Genomic DNA, 19,026 nt, shown 5'->3' on the forward strand with positions numbered 1-19,026 from the left:
AAGAACTGATTCTGTTAATAACTTGCCCTGAACTGTCTGAATATTAAAAAAAAGTCAGTCTCGTGCATAATTCATAGGCGCTGACTGCATTGTGAAGAAGAGAGAATGGAAAAGATTCAAACCGTAAGGAAAACTTGATCAGTGGCTGCTCTGAGCCACCGGCTCTTACTTCCATCACTCTGCTTTCATATGGCCACAGCATGCCCTGCTAATTAATAAAAGGATGGGAAGGAGACAAGTGTCCTGCAGGCAGAATGTAAAATAGTGCTGAGGCTGCAGCCGAGTCCAGAGAACATCCTCCTGGGTGAAGCAGCAGCTACACCCGCAGCGGCTGCTGCTCGCTTCCTTTGCAGTATTTGTCCCTTCTTAAGTAAGAGCTGTTGCACTGGAGTTTACGAGCAACGCAACAATTAAAAACTTTTTCTTTCTGATGGCCAGAGGGATTCACACAAGCACAATCAATAAACCTCCTCCCTGCAAACTTTATGTAAGAATTTGTTATGCAACACGGCTTTTTGGGGCCTTTTTGGACCAGGTGCCTGCAGTGTTTTGCTATCAGCGCCACAAATTCATTTAACAGTGCCCACAATGAGCTTTCAAATCCACAAGCTGTAATATAAAGTATAAACCAACACGCTTCTCTCTACGTGTTTCTGCATGGGGCCTCACCAGGAAGGCATTCATAAGCCAGTTTCACACACGCGCTGCAGCGTTTACCTTCCAACCGAGGCCTTTCAAATCCAGTCATTTCAAAGTTTTGTGGGGTTTTTTTCTACTGAATTATCAGCTGGTTACAAATAATGCCTTTTTCCTCTTATTCTGCCATACACATCATGATTTTTTGCCTTGACACTGGTGCTTAAATCTGGAATAGAAAATAGTGCTGAGTGAAAACTAAATGATGCCTTTAGGCTGTGACATCAGAAAACAGTTTTTAAACAGAGCTTAATCTGTTTATCAGCCCTGAAAAACTCCATAAGGATGCGTTTTATTTGTGAGGGCTCACAACAGCTGCAAAAAATTCAATAAAAAGCACAAAATTATTAGAAATAAAAGGTGAGGACCAACATGAACGCAATGCCGATTGCTCACCACAGGCATGGAGTCGTGCAGCACTTTGGGATAGGACTCAGCAAGACGTTTGGTCTTTCTGTCCCAGCGCGCCCCATCAAGGAACAGACCTCTGATGTACACACCTGACACAAACACACACAATTCATTCTTACTGTGATATTAAAACCTTACCTTCTACAAACTGCAGATTTGGACAAACACATTTCTACATGAATTAAGCTGAACTGACCTCTGCTTGTTTGCAGAGTGCAGCAGGCTCTTCCTCTAATAGGCTAGAAAAGGGGGCATGACTTAGAGATAACTAGATGTTGGCACCCCTACAGTATGACACACCCAAATGCACAAACACACTGTCAGATTTGTAGCTTGGCAGTATAGCTTGTGTTAGCTTGGTGGGGGCCCAGCAGGGAGCTGATTGAGGATGAGACTTTATGTGAGACTTTGACTGAGAATCTCACAGCGGAGCTGGAGGCACAGCGAGGGGCTGATGCAGGCCCGCATGTAAGAGAGAGGCAGGGATGCTTTACTTTAACTTACTTTTTCACTTTATACTTTGCTTCTCTCGTATTCAGTCAGCCTTGTGTCACTTTCATCTGTTTGTTTCTTCTCCTACACCCACCACTTGTGTTCCTCTCATTTCGCTCTCTGCTTTGAAACCTCATTTTGAATTCCCCTCTTTCATCTCTCAGATTCCTTCCTACTAAAAGTGCTCTCCATCTTCCCCGTATCTTTTATTTACCCTCATTTAATGAGAGGGGCCTTTAGAAAACCTGTCCTAATACCCTGCTTACACTATTAACCCAAGGCCACGCTCCCTCATCCTATCTGCTGTTTTCTTTCTCCTAGCAGCATCCTACCATCCGCTGGAGGCTGATTGTACTGTCTGTCATCCAGGACCTCGAAGTCAAAGCCCAGCAAATCGATAGGGATGGTGTGCTTCCTGGCGTAGTTCTGCTGGCTGCCTGTGAGAAAGGCTTGGGTGAAGAAGAATCCTGATATCCAAAATACAGCAGGCACGCCCTTGTCGTACCATTCCTGAACACACACAGAGGAAAAGAAGACATTTAGAGTCAAAACAGTCAGTGAGGAAAAGCAAGTCAAAAAATAAATGCACAGAAGAACAAGAAAGTCCATGTCAACATTACACACTGCAGGTAACTAAAGTACAATATGTTTAATATTATGTTGAGCTGCTAATTTAACCTGTGATAATTCCTGATTTATACAAACAAAAGGAATTACAGCACATATGTTATTTAAATGACAGATTGTAATGTTAAAACTGAATTCTTCACTTGATCCCTGAGATGTTTCAGTCTGGACCACAAATCAAGCGACACACACTGAGGCACAGCACTAGCATGCACTAGCATGCCACATGCTAGTGCTGTGGCATTACAATAAATGTAACCTGCCAATTCAGGAAATCACTACAGGAATAAGAAAACACTTGTAGCCTTCGACCCCCAGCCCCGAAACAAAAGTGATCACAATTTCATCCAATCACAGACCCCTCACGTCCGTCGGGATGGGGGCATTGTCCTCCTGGAAAAGATGATAAATATGATCTTTAGAGCAACTTTGTACTGGTTTGCAGGTGGACCCAACCCACACCAGCAAAATCCTCTCACAGAACAACAAAGCACCAAATCCCTGCACTGTAGGGTCAAAAGTTTAAATTTTTCCTCCTTTTTTTTACTGATTTCTGTATTCATAAATGTTAACAGGGATTATTATTTTTACCAACATCTCCTAAACAAACATGCAGTCACAGTTAAGAAACACAGCACTTTCCAGCTCACTTTTAGGGAGTTGCGAGTGGATGCACACACACACAGTATTCTTTTCATTTGAGTGGGTACTAACAGGAGGAGGATATTTCTGCCGTGGGAACTGACAGCACTGTTCGATGAAGCGCTTCACTTTGCAGACTCACATGGTAGGTCATGTGGCTGCAAGTGTTTCCAGTGCCAACTCTGCTCATGATTAAAATGCATAATACAGCAGATCTCCCTGCCTCCTCCGTGTTGATAAGCCACTGTGGAATAAAGCACTCTTGTGTAAGTGTGCCAAGTGTGGCACAGCTTAAGGCAGATCGTTATACAGCAAAAGTATGCAATGACTTAAGTTTTTCATCCATAACACTTATGTGTAAAAAATGCGGTTAATACCTTATTAAAACATTTTTATGTTGTTATTTAATTTTTAATCAGCTTTACTATTTTTATTTTGTGCTGTGATAATACCTGACTTAGGCACGACTTTAGCTCATGTTCTCCACTAATTGGAAGGCTGGTGGTTCAATCCCTGTCTGCTCCAGTCATGCCAAATATCCTTGGGCAAGATACTAACCCCAAGATGCTCTCCGAAAGTTTTAGACCTTCATCCATTAAAACTGTAGGCATAGATTTTTTCCAGTTTAACCTGGTGAGTGATCGACATTAGGGCTGAACAACACGGTCTGCGAGGCCTCGCTCCTGTAACTTGAAGAGCTGATCTGAACCTGTTGGTGATGTTTATCGCCTTGTGCTGCATGTAGGAAAATTTTAATGCATTGATCTGGTAAGTTCATGAGCTTAATTCACAGTAAAGGACTTAGATGGGCTGGAAGTAAAATGTTACTTTCTCTGTTACACCTGTGCACTTTTCAAATGCAGCTTCCTAAACAAACTCACTAGCCACCATCTCATCCAAGTATGCTCACTTTTGGCTCAAAAAAAAAAGCAAAATGGTCAGATCCTTATAACTAAACTCCAGTCAACAGACCAGAATCCAATTTATTTGATGCAGTTCTCTTGTTTTAGTCACCTGCAAGAACGTCAGTCGCTCTAGGAAGTCGTTGACGTAGCTTCCTAATGATTTGAGGCTGGGGTAGGACTTCTTCATCCACATGGCTGGGATGCGACCCTTCAGGATGCTGCTGACCACCTCCTCCAGCTCTGCAGACATCACCACGAGACCCTGCACACAAACACACCCACACATCACACACATGTGATTAACTTTCTTTGAAGCTAGCAGGAGACAGACAGGTGCGTAATGGGGAACTCTTACTGTTCTGTGGGGGGCCTTTGATACCACAATGAACTATGATGTGCTTTGTTCCCCTTGTGAGTCTTGGGCTTTCTCTTCAGTCTGGTGACGATGGAACATCTCAGAAAGAGATGTGTTCATTAAACTTACAAAGACAAGCACGCAAGTGTCTAGGCTTATTTTTCTAACCTTTGAACAACAGGACTGCAGTTATATGCAGAGGAACTTTGCTTTATTAATTTCATTTATTCTAATTACAGTCAATCATCGAATGCTGTTTCCAAGTTTCCAAGTGTGTTTGTCGCAATTTAAGAAAAGAATAAAATAACTAATCAAAATTATATGAAGGTGTTAGAATCTATTTGGGAGTGCAACTGCTCAGACTCCTGTAATACTTGTATAATTTACAGTGGGGCAAAAAAGTATTTAGTCAGCCACCGATTGTGCAAGTTCCCCCACCTAAAATGATGACAGAGGTCAGTAATTTGCACCAGAGGTACACTTCAACTGTGAGAGACAGAATGTGAAAAAAAAATCCATGAATCCACATGGTAGGATTTGTAAAGAATTTATTCGTAAATCAGGGTGGAAAATAAGTATTTGGTCAATAACAAAAATACAACTCAATACTTTGTAACATAACCTTTGTTGGCAATAACAGAGGTCAAACGTTTACTATAGGTCTTTACCAGGTTTGCACACACAGTAGCTGGTATTTTGGCCCATTCCTCCATGCAGATCTTCTCGAGAGCAGTGATGTTTTGGGGCTGTCGCCGAGCAACACGGACTTTCAACTCCCGCCACAGATTTTCTATGGGGTTGAGGTCTGGAGACTGGCTAGGCCACTCCAGGACTTTCAAATGCTTCTTACGGAGCCACTCCTTTGTTGCCCGGGCGGTGTGTTTTGGATCATTGTCATGTTGGAAGACCCAGCCTCGTTTCATCTTCAAAGTTCTCACTGATGGAAGGAGGTTTTGGCTCAAAATCTCACGATACATGGCCCCATTCATTCTGTCCTTAACACGGATCAGTCGTCCTGTCCCCTTGGCAGAAAAACAGCCCCATAGCATGATGTTTCCACCCCCATGCTTCACAGTAGGTATGGTGTTCTTGGGATGCAACTCAGTATTCTTCTTCCTCCAAACACGACGAGTTGAGTTTATACCAAAAAGTTCTACTTCGGTTTCATCTGACCACATGACACTCTCCCAATCCTCTGCTGTATCATCCATGTGCTCTCTGGCAAACTTCAGACGGGCCTGGACATGCACTGGCTTCAGCAGCGGAACACGTCTGGCACTGCGGGATTTGATTCCCTGCCGTTGTAGTGTGTTACTGATGGTGACCTTTGTTACTTTGGTCCCAGCTCTCTGCAGGTCATTCACCAGGTCCCCCCGTGTGGTTCTGGGATCTTTGCTCACCGTTCTCATGATCATTTTGACCCCACGGGATGAGATCTTGCGTGGAGCCCCAGATCGAGGGAGATTATCAGTGGTCTTGTACGTCTTCCATTTTCTGATGATTGCTCCCACAGTTGATTTTTTTCACACCAAGCTGCTTGCCTATTGTAGATTCACTCTTCCCAGTCTGGTGCAGGTCTACAATACTTTTCCTGGTGTCCTTCGAAAGCTCTTTGGTCTTGGCCATGGCGGAGTTTGGAGTCTGACTGTTTGAGGCTGTGGACAGGTGTCTTTTATACAGATGATGAGTTCAAACAGGTGCCATTCATACAGGTAACGAGTGGGGGACAGAAAAGCTTCTTACAGAAGACGTTACAGGTCTGTGAGAGCCAGAGATTTTCCTTGTTTGAGGTGACCAAATACTTATTTTCCACCCTAATTTACAAATAAATTTTTTACAAATCCTACCATGTGAATTCATGGATTTTTTTTTCACATTCTGTCTCTCACAGTTGAAGTGTACCTCTGGTGCAAATTACTGACCTCTGTCATCATTTTAAGTGGGGGAACTTGCACAATCGGTGGCTGACTAAATACTTTTTTGCCCCACTGTAGCAACACTGCTTGTATGAATAACAGTAACACACAGACTTTTACGTAGACAAAAATTATATGCAGGATAATGTCAACACTTTCCCTGGTTTAACAAAGAGAGGATGTATATTAGGTTGTTGCACCCAACTGTATTCTGCTGAATGTTTATAGTATCTGATTTCTGAGGATGCATTACCAGTGTTTCCTCTATAATCATTCAGCAGAGATGTGCGTCCACACATGAATTATTACTTTCACTGAACAGAAATGTAAAATCAATGATGATTCATCATTTGGCGTAACTGTTTTTCTTAAACAAATTTACTGCAATTACACAGCGTTTGGCATTTGGACAATATCCAGACAACAATGATTCCTGAGACCTGGACCAGACTTAAACACTTAATGCTTACTCCCCTCTCTGGTAGGTCAGGTATTACCCAGAGGCGGTATAAAGGAGAGGCGTGGCACTCTCAAAACGATCAATAGAAAGTGATGGGAAAACTCCTGAATGCCAAGTGTCTCACCTGTCTCCCAGAGAGCCACCACAGAGCCCAACTGGGAAACATATGATCCAGTCATCTTGTACATTTGCAAGTACACAGTTGAAGTTCATGACAGTTTCAAGTGTGCGGCTGCTGATATATCTGTTATCATGCTAAAGTTCTAGCCAGGAGTACTTTTTCTCATCTTACAGTCTCCTTAATGTAAACCAGCACATTTTCTGTGCGCTCTGGTGGGGTGAGCCACACACTTTGATCGTGTTGCTTTTTTGAAGTGAGTTATAAGTAATTCATAATAGTGTTTTTATATCCCATGACCACTGAAATAAGACTTATGGTTCTCCTTTCAGTTATTTAGTTAGAGGCTTTTGCTCAGATGGCTGCTAAGTGACGACACTTAATTCTTGATATTTTCATATTTCTCTTGTGAAAAGTGATTTAAAAAAAAAGACACTCTTCAAATTTACTGCAGATACATTCCAGCCCTTTCTCCACGTACCTTTATGGCCTTCTGAATGTTGATGCAAGAGTCTCGGATCGTGCCGAGCAGGTTGTTGAAGCGACCCATCTCCTGCACCAGCACTGTGTTCATGCTCTGGTTGTAGCTGGTAGGAAAGCGGCTCATTGCTGCCTCCAAGTCAAAGTCTTCAGGCAGCTTACTGAGGATGTCAGCTGCCACTTCAAAGACCATGTCATCTGAGGATTTGGCATCTGCGCCTGAAGAGCGGGACTGATCAGAGACATAGAGCACAACAGAGCGACAGAGGGCTGATGAGAAGGGAAGGCAGGATGTGGGGTTCTCAATCAATTGACAGTTCATATTTTTTAGGGAAAATTACCATTTGCTGTCTTTGACTTGTCAAATTATGTATTCTCTTTTAAAGACTCATTTGCACTAGTGCTATTCTGATCCTGAAAAGACCCTGATGCTAAGAGGGCCTGACTTCTGACTCGACTTTGCTTATATTTCATCATCTTTGTGCCTGAGTGATTCACATTTTATGCATCTAAAAGAACACGGAATGACACAGAATATCAACGTTTTTATATTTTATTTTACCTTCTCTTTCTTAATTTGTACACATTTCTCAGGTTATAGCTGCAACACTGTCCACAGAGGAATCACTGCAAGTATAATCTCAGGATTTCATCATACAGCGCGAGATGAAAGGCTTCACTGCATTTTACCCCCGATTTCTCCCACGCAGTAATTTGACACACTCTTATCAACAATTATAATGATCATTCATGGTGATAATTATTCACTCTAATCTGTGATTCTTACGCTTTTCTTCTTAGTGCAACTTGCACCATTTACCTATATGATGCTTAGTCACTAGCCAGCGGTAATGGATAATCATTGGCTGATGGCAACAGGGTTACAGTAGGAGAATGATAAATAGCTGCTTCATTCCATTTGAAGTGTCTCCCTGTTTATCGGTCATTGAGACTGATGAGATCGTATTAGATGCTAATGAAGTCCACACATGACTGGAGCCATTATTAATCTTGTTGAATGGAATTTATACGAATAAATGCCAGACTGCACGGAGCTCTAATTTTAACTTGAGATCTAGAAGTCACGATGCATGTGGAGATAATTCTGTCTTTGTAGCAACGCAGGTCTGATGCTATAAAAATACACTTTCACTATATATGCTGAGCTGAATGTGGAATTCTTCTCTAGTGTTGTGTGTCGATCCACTTTAAAACTTCTAGCATAGAGAAATATTTTTTCAGAAGTCAAAGACACTGTGGTGGTTCTTTAAATAAATGGATACACAGATAAATAAAAACCCCTTTCCACTTTGCAGTAGAAGCCACACTTCTTTTATGTTCGAGTAGGCCTTGATGCAAAATCCCTCACATTTGATTTCCATCAAACATCGACTGGAGCGGGGAAGCGGTAAGATATATAATCCTGAACAAGCTAACCTCGTCTAACAAAGCTGAGCTATAATGATGCTGGATCACACAGCTCCACCAAAGCCACTGTGACTGTGTCTCTGCAGCCTCAAAGCACAATGTTGCTCTTTGAGAAGTCTCTCTAAAAGCAACTGCAATATTTATTTCGATTTTTTTTTTGTTTTTAATTAATGCTGCACGGTGCATTTTAATGCAGGCCGATAAAATATTTAGAACAGATCCACAGGAGGCATACCGATGCTGTGTGTGTTTATGGGAGAAATAACTTTGGTGCCTAGGTAAATGTGTTCCCATGCATGTATTCCGGTCTGTTTATTTTGTGTTTGTTTGTGTGTTATGTATTTGCGGGGTCAGAGTGGGTGGGGTCATTCCAGCTGAGCATCTGGGATGTTGGCCAAGAGGGGGCGCTTTGGCCTGGGAAGCAACCAAAGACTGCTGGCTCTTTCTTTTTTTAAATTTGTGCCGAGGTCTGGCCTCAGTGCTGTGTTTTTTTCCATTTCTGTGGTAGTAAAAAAAGGTCTCTACAAAGTACTCCTGGATATGCCCGTTTATTTTTCCTAAAAGATTACTCATGTGTGTCTGAACTTCCTGTGACAGCTGATCAATACAATACAGACTTATCAAGGGTCAAGGTAGCGTTACCTGTGTAAGCAAGATGCTGTCAAACAGAAGTTGAGTCTCAGCCTGGTCCTTGGTGATATCTGCGTTAGCGTTCATGCCAAAAATTTCTGGTGACGGATTGAGTGGCAGCGACTTGGTATATTCGATGTAGTTGTCGTACTGCGACAGAGATGCAGAAAACAGAGGGAGAGGGGACGAGTGAAGTAAGAGGACGATTTTTTAACGCAACATCAGGAAACATCTCGAGTAATAACACTCGCTGAAAAACAAGTCGGCTCCTTAGATTGCTGACATTTATTTTAATGACTATGTAAATGTGTCTTCATGAATAAAAGATGTGGTTGGAGGGGGGTGCAGTGCTGGAGAACTAAATGCCAAATAAAATGGTGTGCACCATAGATTGTACTAGTGTTAACAAATATATCAGCCCTCACTGATGGTGGCTTCCTGCTGTGCCTTGTTACACACATTTTATCTGTTAATGACTTTTTAAAGGTAGCTCAACAACAATGCAAAGGAGTCCTGCAATATGCTTCCTTGAAAAACTGCCAGGTTTACTTTTATTGAATTTTAAGGCAATGATACTGCCAGCAGCTTTGTGTAACTGATATTTGAATATGAATGAAAACACGAGTGAATAACATACCTATGCTGTACTATATATCAAAAATTCAACAGCATGAACAAACTCAGCATCTGCTAGTTTAGCAGACTGCACTTAAACCTGGTTGACATATTGTGACATCAAGGCAAATACTGAGGAGTAGAACATGTGAAGAGGTTAAAGCTGAAGGAACACTTACAGGTACAGATACACTTACAGTTCTTCTTACAATACAGAAGAACTGTATTATTTCGTCAAAGGTTTGGACAAACCTTTTCATTGCATGGTTTTTCTTTATTTTCATGACTATTTACATTGTTGCTTCAGTGAGAATCTGCAAAACTATGAATGAACACATATGGAATTATGTAGTGAACACAAAAAGTGTGAAATAGCTCAAAACACATTTTATATTTTTCTATAATTACTGCTTTGCACACACTCTTGGCATTTTCTCATTGAGCTTTATGAGGCAGTCATCTGAAATGGTTTTCCAACAATCTTGAAGGAGCTCCCAGATGCTGAGCACTTGTTGGCCATTTTTGCCTTCACTCTGTGGTCCATCTCACCCTAGGTGGGATAGGTCAGGTGAGTGTGGAGGCCAGGCCATCTGGCACAGCACTCCATCACTCTCCTTCTTGGTCACATAGCCCTTACACAGCCTGGAGCTGAGTTTGGGGTCAGTGACCTGTTGAAAAATAAATGACAGTCCAACCAAACACAAACCAGATAGGATGGCACGTCACTGCAGGATGCTGTGGTAGCCATGTTGGTTCAGTGTGCCTTCAAATTTGACTAAATCCCCAACAGTGTCGCCAGCAAAGCAGCAAGAAATTCCACAAATGAACCCTGACACAGCACACCTGTGAAGTGAAACCATTTTAGGAGACCACATCATGAAGCTATCTTCAGTATGAATCTACAATATAAAAAGTTAAAAAAAAGAAAGAATAAAACATTAAATGAGAAGGTGTGTCCAAACTTTTGACCGGTAGTGCATCTACCATAAGTCTGAACTGAGCATATGATCATGAGGTTTGCAGTCAGTTATTGTCCCTGGAAATGGAGTGTGCCTGATAAAAAACATATTATATTTGGTCCATAAACAGGAGTTAGATGGAGTTTTTGTTGTGGCACCAAACACACATTTTGAAGATAATAAAAGTAACGAGAAGTTACTAAATGTGACTAAAGGAGAGAGTTACAACTCAGATCAGTGAGACTGCATCATGAATACTGCAAAAACATTTCCCTGGTATTGACATATTACCATAAATCCTGTGCTTATTTTGTTGCCTACAGCCAGACTTTAACCAAAGAGGTGATTCGTTTAAAAAAAAATCTTATCTGAGACTCTGTATATCTTACATCTCCCTCAGCTGGTGCATAGTACAGCCCACTGGGGTCAAATGTGTAGCCAGGGTCCTGGATGATCTTTGGGGTGTAAAAGATCGAGAGGATCGTGCGCAGGGTTCGTCTGTCCCAGTCGTCAGTCACTCGCCCGCCGTAGTTACACTCACCGGTCATGTAACAGAGGGCATCAAACGGCACTTCCTGTACAACACAATAAATCATTCATTTCATAAGAGAACATAACAGCAGGTAAGTGAGAGGTAGTTGATTTTCAATGTACACAGATCTGCCAGCTCTGACAGGTGAAGTGATCGTTTTTTTTCGTTGCAAAATGAAACAAAACGATGGGAAACTTATGGCATTCATGCAGACATTACTTTGACTTCTACCTCATGGTAGAAGCTTCTTCAGCAGAGCAATGTGCTCTGTCACAATGCAAAAATTCCTTAACAGCTGTAAAACAAGCCGGATGAACAAAGACCCCACCCCACAATCCACAGAACCCGAGGATCCAACTACAGCCCACTGCCAGAAACCATAAAACATCCAAACTATCCCATTCAAAACCACAACAGGTTAGAAGTATTTCGAAGCACTGAGGGGACATACACAGTATTTGTCAGGGGGTTATAATGCTGTGACCTGACACACCTGTCACTTTAGAATCAGCATTCGCACACAAAAAAGCGTGTGAGGATGCAGAAGGGTGAAGTTGTGGCCAGTTTGGCATTTTCTTGAGGAGGACTTCACTTAAAAATGCACTGAGCAACACTCAGCCACAAGCTGAAAATGTCACTGCGTTCCAAAAAGATCCTCAGTAGTTTATGCCTACTGCTTTTTCCACAGGAAGAGGGGATGGTGGAGGATTGGAGTGCTATCTGTATGTGGAAAAATGTCAAGAGGGGTTTTGAATATGGCTTATGAAAAGGAATACTTGAGCAAAGCAGACGGTAGTTGTAAAAGCCAGAATTTTTAATATGAGCTTAGATGCTGACAGCTATATAGGAGTACATCGTGGATGTGGGTCTGCATGTGAGATAAACTCACTTCATACAGCTCTATGTAAAGTTTATATGAAAGCACTACATCCCAGACCGCATGGAATTTGTAACTGGTTAAACGCTTGCGTTCACTCGATGAAATACAATGTTTTTTGGAGAGAAAAACACAGTAAGCAAAAAAATTGCCCGTGAATGGAAACAATTCAAGAACATCTACCTGGTACTGTTCCAGGAACATGTGTAGTTGCTGTACAGAGATCCGGAGGTCAGTCTCATTGAACTCGTATGGAATGTTCCAGCCTAAAGGTCCAAACTTTCTCCTCTCTTGGGTCAGGGCGTGGAAGAAACACAAGCCATACAATAGCTTCTTGAACACAGCCTGGGAGGTGGAACAGATGAAAGATGTGATCTAAGATAAATAGTGGTGCTCGTATCCCACTGCTAAAACACACACACCCTGAAATCCACCCGCTGACGGAGCCATGGTAGACATGCACAGCAAGCCACCAAGACATGTTTGCATACTGACCGGCTTGCTGCAGCTGCCAAAAAACTCTGGGTCAGAGATGGGATCCATTAAGAAGGAACGTGCAATGTTGGAGCGGAGACCTTTTGGAGCCTCGTTGGTCATCTTAACACCATTCTGGAGCACCGCCACAGGGAATGTGGGAGATGGGTAGCTAGTAAGCCACAGCCTGAAGTCTGGGTGGGTGGTATCTGGGTTCAGCCCCTGCTCACAGAGGCAAAAAGCAAGTAAATACATGCATATATTGGAACAATATAACTTGCTGTGTACTGAAAAAACGCATGTCCTCACCTCACAAACTCTCTCCAGTGTTGACATCCATGAAGTGGCCAAGTGGCAGTTTTGCAGAACCACCCAGGTGCCTTCGTTAATGCCTGTCTGAATCATGCGCATAGCAATAGGACCTTGGCCTTGGCCCAAAGAGAGGGACGTCAGCTTGTTACCAGTAAAGCCCTGAGAGATAAGAAGAGTGGTGCACTTCATTTTTTAGCTGCTTTTTGACTGAGGTCTCTCTCTCTCTCTCTCTCTCTCTCTCTTTTTTTTTTTTAGACCCAGTAAATATTGAGATTGAATTTCTTTCATTGTTAGAGGCAATTTTGATTTCATTTACAGTTTGATGCACACAGCAGGATGACAGCTATAGTTGTAATGTCTCTGTACCTTTTCATCTCCAAACTTGAGCAAAGCCGCCATGGGGTCGGAGCCAGGGGAAAGGATGAAGATAAGGGGGGCACAACAATGGCTATCTGTAAAGGTGTTACTTAAGTTAAAGGGTGGTGCTTCAATGAAGTGATGGCCCAACTTGTCTGAAACAAACTCCTGAACCACGGGAACAATCTGAGGACAAGTTAAAGGAATGTTTTAGAGGTTTTATGTGAAAAAAAGGTTATAAAAAGAGATCATTCCCCATGTGGACTGACTTTGTCTGGCCTGAGACAGCGAATCACCAGCATCTTCTGAAACTGGCTCAGCTTCTCCTGCCACTCATTAGGAAACTGAGTCTGATGGGGCTCCTGCAAATAGACAAAGCAGAGTCAGTTTTGATTCAGACTAAGTATGCATGGGAAGTACTTTTAGTTTCACACTGCATAAATTTCCAAATATTAATCCTGTCATATGTCATAAATATATATTTTAAGCTGTAGAAAAGCACTAGATATTTTAAATCTGTTGATCAAAATGATCCTAATCAAATACCAGCTGAGGAATAATTATGTCAAGTTTTCGGTGACAGGCAAGGTTAATCAGTGCAATCGTGCAAAAAAATAGAGAAATATTGTACATAACTAGACATGCAAATGAAAAGCATGAAGAAAGGCAACAAATGGAAGCAGACAGAAATGGGGAAGAGAAGAAAAAAAAAAAAAGGGAAATGGGTTTTAGGTCACAGCAATATGTTTGATTAATTAGTGGAACAAGTGCACCGGAGGAAGTGAGCAATGGTAGAGGGAACTTTTGGAATTATTTCCCCTAGGCTGTTTGTCGAGAGACTTCTGGCTATGTGTGTTGGCAGGTGCTTTGAGATGGATACACCTATTTAGGATCTCCTGGGGATTCACTGTGTGAACAGGGTGTGTTAGCGTGTGTGAGTGCCCGTGTGCTTGATTGAACAGCTGTTCTTACATCAAAATTGAATAAATGTGAATTCTACAACTGGAACAAACTCGATTTAATTAGACAGAAGTGTTGTGGCTGATTTTGTTGATTATAAATCAAAGATGGTTTGTGTGCACGTATGTGCGACGGCAAAGACACAAGCCTGTACGCCACACGCATGTTTGAATGCGCCACACATTGATTAAGCAGCTGTTCTTGCATTTAGATTGTATAGATATGAGGAGCACAACAGGAGCTGAATAGATTTGATTAGATTAGATGAAACCTCAGTTTGTGATTCTCTGTGTTTCAAAGATGGACAGTGTCTCTGTGTGCATCATAATCTGACAGGAAAATGTTTCCCTCTTCAACCTCCTTTGTTCTGTATGCCCTTTATATTCACTACATGTATAATAACTGAAAAAAAGACTCTTAAAACAAAGTACAAAGTTAAAGCTTCAATGTGTCAGATAAATCAGATCAACCAGTGGCTTTAAAAATTAATAAAAAAGCTAATTTGAACAGGGCCAATATTTTTGAATCAGACATTTTCTTGTACTATAGGAGGGTACAGTATGAGAAAACAACTAATCCTATGATTTGTTTGGCATATCTATCATTAATTTAAAAAAATACAATATTTGAAGTGATGTTGTATTGACAAAACTAAAAAGAAAAAAGATAACAATGTAACGAATCAAATTATGGCATGTGTGTGGAATCAAAGTGAGAACACATGTTATGATTAATAAAGAAATCTAGCCGAGACAAAAGGTGGTAAAATAGTCAAAGCATACATGCTACACTGAATATATAAACTGAAGTACTCTGCATCCACATTGTTCCCAGGCAGGGAAGGGGGGAGCGCCGCTGCACCCCAGTTGTGAGATTCCACAGAGCCACCCTGCTAAGCTTAAAGTTGGGCGAAGCTGGCCTTGTGTTTAATGCTGCTATTTTATCTCATTCACTGTTTTCCCAAGGTTTGATTGTTTTGCATCTGCACAGCCAATCAAACACTTTTACTCATATTAAGAAGAAATTAAGACTCTGTTTCTTGTTGTGCTTTCACCAGCAAAGCAGCAACTTTTACTCTAGTCTGTGTCTACAAGACAAGCACTTCCAAAACACTCATTGCATCCATCAATCTTCTTCCACTTACACATCCAATTCTGGGGCTGGAGTCTATCCCAGCTGCCACAGGGAAAGAGTCAGGGTGCACACTGGACAGGCTCACAAGCTTGTAACAAGGTGACACAGAGACACAACCATTCATACCTACAGACAATTTAGAATCACCGGTTAACATGCATGTCTTTGGACTGTGGGAGGAAGCCAGAATACTCATAGAGACCCCGCTGAGAACATGCAACCTCCACACAGAAAGGCCTCAAACAGCTGGTGGTCGTTTAAACCAGGAAACCACCACCATGCCACCCGCAGGACACAGATAACACCCACACCGAAAAATAATTATAATATTTTGTCCGCTGTACGTCAAGTAATTAATCTATAAGGTTTGGGTAAGAGGGCGAGATGAAAAACATAGAAACAAACAAAAAATAATAATTGTTAAATCTTTTGATGTACATATTAATTTTCTAAAGTAAACTTTGGGTCAGTGGATCCACTCTGATCTATCAAACCAACAGACTGCAGACAGATGTTTTAATTTCAATACTCTGTTGACACCAAAAGAGGACCAGTTTGATGTAAACTGTAACCAAACTCACTTCCACCTAGAAGTTAACACACTTCCTAAAATATGACACAAGTCACAGAAGCTAAATTAATGTTTAATATTGATTAACTTTACATTTTAGGATGATTTACTGCCCCTATGATAGCAGCTGATCTGTATTTTTGGGTTGGATCTTTCTCATCTTCCTCTTGACAATACCCCATATAGTCTCTTTCAGCTAGCTGGCCAATAAAGGACACTAACAACATGGTCAAAACACCATTTGGTAGCAGTTTTGGGATTGTGGGCAGAAGCAAACTTCTGGTGGAGAAAAGAAAATCGGCATCCACATAAAGCGTTCTGTAGATGGAAACATGAAGTGCTCTGGTAGATGGCTGACTCGATAAAACACAGTGGGCCAACCACCACCAACATAAGCGGATAACATAGCACCCAACACTGGCCAACTTCACTGGATTTGAAACACCTTTTGATTCTCTCCACTCTTCCTCCAGACGGTAGGATGCTTTGATTTCCGAATAAAAAGCAAAATGTACTTTCATCTGAAAAGAAGACTTTGAACCACTGAGCAAAAGTCCAGGTAAAATATTCTGATGTGGTCTCTGGCTCAGACAGTGTAGCTCCATTCCTGTGCATGGAGGCAGATTCTACTTCTTGAATCAGCAGTCTTCCCTATAATTGTTAATATTGCCAATGCAATGGTACCAATAGCACACTGAAATTCTGATTTTCATATGCTATAAACCATAATCATCAAATTTAAAACATAAACCGACTTGAATATTTCATTTCAAGTGACTTAATACAGACTACATCAAAGTTTATTTTTCTGAGTTTAAACTAGAAAAATAAATGAAAAATGTCATCATACTTTTTTACTATATTCAACAAACCCAGCGAGAGGCGACTTACTGGGCTGTCATAGACCTGTTTCCACTCATTTCTGCAGCCTGTCAGGTCCTGACGCAGGCCTTTGAAATGTTCCATCGCATCCAAGCGGCATATCTCATCCCAAGACTTTTTAGGCAGCCAGGTGCAGGGATTGGAGTAGGGGTTGTCCAGGCCCACACCGCCCGTTAGAAGGAAGCGCCACTCCCCCTCTTCCACCTAAAACATTAATTAGTGACATGTCCTGTTAACACAGCAGCAGAATGACCAGAATTTGTAATTAAGTGGATTAATGCTTGACAATTTGGGGGATTATCTTTGGATAAGTAGTTTATGCAAATTGGAAATAGAAGAAACAGATAATCTAAAACAATCCTCGAGAAGACCAGAGCTGAAAACTGACACTAAGGAGCTTGTTTGATTATCTAATCACTTATTTAAAAAAAACAAAACCCAAACAATATGTGTGTGTTCTCCATTATCAAATGTGTGTCTGTGCGTGTGTAAATTCCTACCAGCTTGCTATGCATAAGCAGGCTGACAGTGAGGCAGAGGGAAAAAAGTAGCTTATCCTTCTCAAACAGAGAGCGACACACATTCACATACAGTGTATAGGTAAAGTGGTCTCTCAGGATCTGCAGTCTGAAAAAGAGACGCATGCCATTATTTAATAATCTTTAATCACATTAATGCACCATCACCAGCATTGCATTTAATTTTTTAACAGAGACCTTTAAAACACTGTTTTGGTGACCAGCAGGAACTAGTATTTTGCTAGTACATTAGTCAGGCCTGCCTACCTCTGCTCCAAGTCATCACTCTTGTCTGAGCTCTCAATGGAGCTGATGAAGAGGTTAATAAACCAGGTGAGGGAGTATTGGTACATGGGTTCAATGTTAGCCAGGTCAGCAATAGAGAAGAACAAGATTGCCGAATGCACGGCAATAGGTGTGTAACCCATGCGGGTCTCATCAATCTTCTTCTCTGTCACCTCGGCCACGGCCTGCTTCTCTGAGATTTCGTTGGCAAGCACCTTGGAAGCAGAGAGGATCTCGACGGCAGTCTCATCCTCCAGGATGTTGCCCTGAGAGGAGGACAGGACCTCTAAGATTTTGTCCTCGATCTCCTTCAGTTGTCTGAAAAAAAAAAAAAAAAAAAAAAAGGGAAGAAACTCTGAATTAATAGTCTACAGTATTTTTCACTCAGGGAAGTAGAGATTTTATTGAATTAGTTGAATGGATTTGACCTTGGTCTAACATATGCCTCTGTACCTTTTGTTCTCTGCTCCCTGCAGAATGAGAGCCTGTTTCTCTTCTTCCAGGTCAGGCCTCTCCCGGGCTACCACAATGCCCAGTAGCTGGTCTTGAATGCCCTCTGGAGTGATCATGAAGTTTAGCAGTGTCACCTACATCACACAGAATATCCACTTCACGTACAACTATGGAGACATAATTGTTGAAGAATAAGTGATGTACGTGTGTATGTTTCAGAGGAAGGTGTCCGCCCTTTTTCTCAGCCATTAAAGTGAAGTGTTGATCGTCTCGGCTTTAGAGCTGTTCTCCTGGTCAAACCTCCTACCCAATAAATTCCAGTAACTGCTTCAGCCTTGGCAAAGTACAGGTAGGATGCATTTACTTTTTTCTCCTTTTCTGTGGAAAGGTGTTGCAGGAGTTGAAGGAGTGTCTTTTACCACAGGCGTAGTCATCCTGCGCTGCACTTACCCGGAGGTTAAAAGCCTATATATGCTATCTACTCTCTGCCCTAATAAACGAGTGCACTTCTTCGGGGCTTAATTCCATTTCTATTGATGCCGTGAGACCCACTCAGCTGGTGGTAAAGACTCAGAGCCTGTATAAATCTCCAGTTTGTCCTTTTCACACATACACCCTCCTTCTTTGCCTCGCCTCGTCCCTTGCGCTCCTAAGGGCTTTTTTTCTAGATGCTTACCCTCTTGTATTTGGAGCTATTGCGTTTCAAATAGGGTTTAATGGGAATAATGGAAACTCATAGTGTACTGTAGAGAAGACAAAAAAAAAAAGATTTAAGCAAAATGAGGGGAAAAAAAGGGAAGAATTGAGCCAGCTGTGAAAAATGAGTTGAATCAATCTAATGGCTGCCCATAAAGAGGAGAGCCCCTGCAAATAGATGCTTGAAATGTGATCTTCTGTAATGCTTTCCAACCCCTTGCCTCTCAGTAATGCAATTTTC

At 41.7% G+C, this 19,026-nt stretch overlaps 1 protein-coding gene across 5 annotated transcripts in view; it reads right to left on the reverse strand.

The window, feature by feature from the left end:
• Window positions 1-19,026, reverse strand: part of dnah7 (dynein, axonemal, heavy chain 7) — a 75,551-nt gene that overhangs the window by 925 nt on the left and 55,600 nt on the right. For 2 of the 5 annotated variants that reach the window (XM_026144787.1, XM_026144785.1), the window contains 15 exons: window positions 18,090-18,223; window positions 17,619-17,954; window positions 17,334-17,460; window positions 16,843-17,037; window positions 13,556-13,648; window positions 13,296-13,472; window positions 12,927-13,088; window positions 12,639-12,839; window positions 12,327-12,488; window positions 11,124-11,309; window positions 9,173-9,310; window positions 7,104-7,334; window positions 3,883-4,035; window positions 1,932-2,109; window positions 1,093-1,196 (listed from right to left, as the gene is read on the reverse strand). In XM_026144787.1, the coding sequence (XP_026000572.1) occupies window positions 1,093-1,196; window positions 1,932-2,109; window positions 3,883-4,035; window positions 7,104-7,334; window positions 9,173-9,310; window positions 11,124-11,309; window positions 12,327-12,488; window positions 12,639-12,839; window positions 12,927-13,088; window positions 13,296-13,472; window positions 13,556-13,648; window positions 16,843-17,037; window positions 17,334-17,460; window positions 17,619-17,954; window positions 18,090-18,223 (2,577 nt within the window). Of the gene's footprint in view, window positions 1-1,092; window positions 1,197-1,931; window positions 2,110-3,882; window positions 4,036-4,138; window positions 4,253-7,103; window positions 7,335-9,172; window positions 9,311-11,123; window positions 11,310-12,326; window positions 12,489-12,638; window positions 12,840-12,926; window positions 13,089-13,295; window positions 13,473-13,555; window positions 13,649-16,842; window positions 17,038-17,333; window positions 17,461-17,618; window positions 17,955-18,089; window positions 18,224-19,026 lie in introns of those variants that run through there. The other 3 variants (XM_026144789.1, XM_026144788.1, XM_026144790.1) reach the window with 3 other exon arrangements.

This window comes from Astatotilapia calliptera, chromosome 16, assembly GCF_900246225.1.
Source record: "Astatotilapia calliptera chromosome 16, fAstCal1.2, whole genome shotgun sequence".
NCBI classification, from domain to species: domain Eukaryota; kingdom Metazoa; phylum Chordata; class Actinopteri; order Cichliformes; family Cichlidae; genus Astatotilapia; species Astatotilapia calliptera.